General features: G+C 31.1%; 1 protein-coding gene across 2 annotated transcripts; it reads right to left on the bottom strand.

Moving 5' to 3' along the window:
* Nucleotides 1-403: 403 nt before the first annotated feature.
* Nucleotides 404-3,003, bottom strand: LOC130941612 (putative NAC domain-containing protein 94). 2 transcript variants are annotated; one of them, XM_057870172.1, is made up of 3 exons: nucleotides 2,634-3,003; nucleotides 1,663-2,000; nucleotides 404-1,119 (listed from the first exon to the last, which is right to left on the bottom strand). In XM_057870172.1, exons 1-3 carry the CDS (start codon nucleotides 2,848-2,850, stop codon nucleotides 604-606), a joined length of 1,071 nt encoding a protein of 356 aa, XP_057726155.1. In that variant the 5' UTR covers nucleotides 2,851-3,003; the 3' UTR covers nucleotides 404-603. The 2 variants fall into 2 exon arrangements, with proteins under 2 accessions (XP_057726155.1, XP_057726154.1); XM_057870171.1 differs by having other exon boundaries at nucleotides 409-1,119; nucleotides 1,663-2,003.
* Nucleotides 3,004-5,400: the final 2,397 nt, after the last annotated feature.

Consider the following 5,400-nt stretch of genomic DNA (forward strand, 5'->3'; position numbering starts at 1 on the left):
CGACTTCCACCAAGCCGCCCCACACCAGCTTAATGCTATAACGGCGGATCAGCCATTCGGAACATGGGGCGTCGACCTCGTAGGTCCATTTCCCACGGCAATCCGGACAACTCCGGTATTTTATAGTCGGCATAGACTATTACACCTAATGGATCGAGGCCGAGCCCTTGGCATCCATCACGACAACCCAATACCGAAAGTTCTTTTGGAAACATATAATAATTTAATCAAAGTAGCATTTATAGTGAGTAAAAGATAATTAATTCTTGATTAAACTCAATAATTTAAATGCAAATTCACTAAAAAAAAAGATAAAAAAGATGTTCACGCATCAAACATCCTAAGTCACGACGGCTCAGGAACGCATATAAACGGCTTAATAATAGAAAGCCCGAACGGACAGTCCTAAAAACGAGTGAGCTCTATTTTTAATTTTTCTTTCATCACTACAAATGAGTCTTATCTAGACAAGTTAGACAAAAATTTAAAAAACACCGTAGAATCTCCCATATATAAAAGTCCGCTAACAAGCTAAAAGCTCCGTTTTCGATATTAATTAACATATATTCTCTTACACAAACACACTAATATATATATATGAATTTACAAGCTAGGGGTATCAACAGCAAATTTGAGAACGGATCCAAGCTCATCCCAGTTATCATCAAATGCAAACAAATCGTTCATCGCAGAAGGATTAATCCACGTGTTAGAAGCTGGAGCCGTCATTAGCTGATGATGATGATGATATTGTTGTTGTTGTTGCTGTGGCACAGTAGTAGCCACCGCTGAAGAAGGGTGATAGTTCAACTGATGATGATGATGATGATTGCTATTGTTCCTTTGGATTTGATCAGTGTTGTTATTGCATGCTGTGTAGTTAGTCACTGGCTTCTGTTCATTTTGATGATGGTAATGGTGATGGCCAATGATTGTTGCACCAAAGTTGATGTAAGATTCTTGATGTTGATTAATATTGTTATTATTGGATTGAACAACATGGGTTCTAGTGGTTTTGTGCTTGTTACTATTAGCTGTTACTAAATGTGATCTCAAGTCTGCTGTGTGCTTCCTTTGTGACACATTTCGCTTGAATATTCTACACAATGTCCAGATTTCCTGCATCCATCACAAGCTTATTATTAGTTAACTCAGAAATCAAATACTACTATTAACTATGAAAGTAAGTTGTCAAGAATTGAAATATTATTATTATTATTGTATTCTTTGGGTTTGCTATATTACATGGTAAGAGGGAAATATATTACGAAGGTTTTCTTTTCATGAAAGAAGTTATATATATACATAGAAGACTACGAGTATATTGCTAATAAGGTTAAGTGAGAGCATGCGTATAAAAGAATAATGGTATATATAAAATTAAACCTATGATGGAAGGAAAATGTTTTTTTTTTTTTCGTATCAAAAAACGGAAAATGTTTTTCTTAATCTAAATTACATATAGTATTTATATATCAACATTAAGTGTACATGACTATCCATTACTGAATACCTAATCATATAATTGCGACGGAAATATTCACATGGAGTTTAATGTAATAATCATAATGATCATAACAATAATTGAGCCTGCGAATTGCAATCACAGATTGAATCACAACTATAATAATTTAAAGCCATTTATCTAATTAAGTTACTTACAGCTTCTTGGGCAACATCGGCATTGTTGATATTATTATTATTCTTGTTGTTGGCAAGTAGGCTTGTTTTGTTTTCGGTGGTGGCAGAAGGGAGGCGAAACTCGTGCATCATCCAATCAGTCTTGGTACCTTTACCGGCGCTGCCGCGGTAGTAGACAAGCGTCTTCTTGAGTCCAATGCAGTCGCTTCCTTCGCCGCCATGGGAGTACACCGGCTTGTCTATCCCGGTTGCTTTCCAGAAGCCGGAACTGGTGACTCTGTTAGGCCTTATGCTGTTCCTATACTTCCTCCCTCTCTTGCAAAAGAAGTAACCTTCCTTCTCTCCTCCACTTCCACTCGCTTCTAATTAACCAAATTCAATAGTGTTAGCAACATACATATGTAAAGTAGTTACTAACAATGGAAAGGAAAATGTTTGTTTTTTTCTATATTTATTCTATGTCTATTAGTTTATATATAATAATGGATTAATAATCATTAGAGAGGGAAAGAAATTCTATATGATATATTCACCATGCATGCTAAGTGCGATTCTCTTTATTCCTAAATCAAAAGGTTGATAAATCATACTCTATTTACAGTTCATTTCCTGTAAAATATTGTGGCTATACCTCATAATTCTACTAATTATATCTTAATAATCAAACTGGGTTTATGCATTTAGTGCTATCATTTAATAATTTTCACTTCCTAATATAGACTTTTGATCACTAGCTACTAATTAGTTAATTAAGCCAAGGTAGGCTAAGAAATAATATATTATATTATAATTAACTGAGTAATAAAAATCAGTTTAAATAAAATAATTTTACATTATTGTTTTATTAATATTGCGGATTCAGTAATTGTGTTTAGATGAAACCCTGCTATTAGTTACTCGTAATAATAATTAGATCTTAAGGGGAGAAAATGATATTCTTGAATTTAAAGAGGAATACTAGCTAATTAAAAAAGAAAAGAATAAATACATACTTGGAAGATCCCAAGGATCATACTTGTAGATATCAATCTGTTTGATGAGTTCGATGCTGATTGGTTTCTTGTCAAGCTTCCTCTTTAGATAGAAACTCACAAGTTCTTCATCTGTTGGGTGGAATCTAAACCCCGGAAGTGGAACATCATCCTCTTCCTCCATCGCTGATGATGCATATGAATCATCCTTCATCATCAAATCTTCATTAACCCCCATATATAAAAATTATAATAACAATAATTATAACAATAATAATGTTCTCTTATTTATTCTTTTTGTGTTTTGTGTGTGTGTGTTTTTTCTTTCTCTCTAAGGAAGATGATGAAGCTAGTAAGGGATATTATTAGAAGACAAAAACGGTTAATAAGGTTTGTGGCACAATTTTTCAACGAAGTCGAGAGGAACCTTAGCTTCTTTTATATTATTATCGAGAGTCGTGGAATGGATGAAGATTGTTATTATTATTTTATTATTATTTATTTTGGTATGATTTTTGATGAATTGAAGCTTATAAGGTCAAGTCATGAGGTTTGACTTGTTGTGGCCATATGTGATGATTTTTGCTGATGGTGGACTTGTTCTATATATGGTATTATATATTGTTATTTTAAAGTCACCATTTGAGACTTAAGATATGTGTATTTTTGTTAATGCATATATACAAAAAAGGGTGGAATTATTCCTTTCAAATATATACTTTTCTTCCTATCTATTCTCTATCTATTTTCTCTCTCTGATCTTTGTAGAAGCTACTATACCAATAATCGTTGTTCGAATTCTTGGGTTGAAGTCTTGAACCATAATAAATTATATACACAACTGTCCTATCAAACATGACAAATTATGCTGCTATCTACCCCAAGCATATATTTATTTATTTATATAAGGTACATACAAGAGGAAAACTAAAGCTCTGTGTTTATAAAGTAATAAATTTTGTGAGAATTCATTTTCCATGAAGGATATAGCTAAGAATGTGATTTCTTAAAATAAATTTTTTTATTAGGAATATATATGCATGATTTTTCCCACACTTTTATAAGTAGATTAAGATAAAGTTATGCAATAATTATTTATATATATAATTTATTATTTGATCGTCATGGAAAGTAATAATCTGATAAAATCATATATAGTAATTCACAAATAATTATTAACTTCTGATTATAATTGTAAATTAACTTCAATTTAGAAGGGAGGCTAAAATTAAAAGACTAAAACTACGAAACAAAAATTGAGAGATAAAAATTAAATTAAGTCTCTATATGGTAAGTAAATTTAAAATTTAAAATGTTAAATAAAGTATTTTAAAAAGAGATATTTTAATAAACACTATCAAAATATTTATTATACTTATATTTTCGCTTTTAAAATTTTATTAAATCAATTTTCATAATTTTTTCAAACAAAATATTTTATTTTAATGAAAGAAAAACAACTTTTGCTAGAAAAGGAACACAAAAAGCAAAAAGTTATTTTACAGGCGTTTTCAAATACATTCAAAAGAGGCTGGGTTGAGTTATATTGACTTATCATGATAATTTTGAATTTTCATTTATAAATTAAACGTGAATATTGTATATGTCACGTGCATAACAAAAAAAATAAATGTTAATTTAATTTTAATGAAATATTATTAATGTGTAAAAATTTTATATATTTTCAGACCTATTTTTAAATATTTTTTTATGAGTAAATAATCAAAATGGTCCCTAAAAGTTAACGCAATCTCCAATTTAGTTTTTGAAAGATTTTTTTTAATCAAATAATGTATTCCTGAAAGATTTTCAGCTAATCACGTTAGTCTTTCCATCATCTCTCTTGCTAACGCCGTTAACGAAAACTAACGTGGCACGTTAGGAATGCACGTCAGCTATAAAACAAAGCCGTTTTAAGTGTTTGAAAAGCCATCATCAAAACAGTGCATGATGCGTGAGCATCTTGTACCCTTTTTTCTTTGTATTTTAGTTGTTTTTAGTTAAAATTTAGTAAGTTTTATTATATTTTACTTTTAAAATTCTCTTTGGATGCTACTTTGAGTTTTTCTGATGTTTCTATTATTTCAGGTAAATTCGGAACAAGTTGGCATAGTTTTGTGCAAAAAGGAGAAGATTGGGATCTGTCATTCTGGATGCTAAACGCCCAACTGGCATTTAGTGCCAGCAAGCCCCACAAAACAGCAATGCCTCTGCCTTCTATGGGTGCTAAACGACCAACTAGCGTTTAGTTCCAGGCGGTCCGAATTGAAACCCACACTTTTGGACTTCTCTAGTAGATTTAGCTTTTATTAGTTATCTTATCTTTTATTTTTGTAATTTTTATTTGCAAACAGTACCTTTTAGTTATAGGAGTTCTTATTTTATTTTATTTTCAAATCAAATTAGGTTAGATATAGAAGGAAAAAGATTCACCTTTGAAGGGATCTTCTCACTTCCGCACTTTCATACTTTTCAGAATGCTTATTTTCTTTGTAAGTCATGAGCCACTAAATCGCCTTGATTAATGTTAGGAGTTCTGTTTATTTCTATGGATTAAGATCATTAGTCTTCTATTTTAATTAATGTACTGATTTTAATTTCTTGGATTACTTTCGTTCTTAATTTTATAAATTTGAGTGGAACGAGAGTATGACCCTTATTCTAGATGCGTTCTTGTGACCCTTGGGAGAGGTCTCTCACCCGTACACAGCTTGAAATTAAATTCCTCCTAAATTGCTAATTACTTGAACTAATCTGGATATGTGACATATAATCTATTTAGCTTTTG

This window comes from Arachis stenosperma, chromosome 7 (genome assembly GCF_014773155.1).
Source record: "Arachis stenosperma cultivar V10309 chromosome 7, arast.V10309.gnm1.PFL2, whole genome shotgun sequence".
In the NCBI taxonomy this organism is placed as follows: Eukaryota; Viridiplantae; Streptophyta; class Magnoliopsida; order Fabales; family Fabaceae; genus Arachis; species Arachis stenosperma.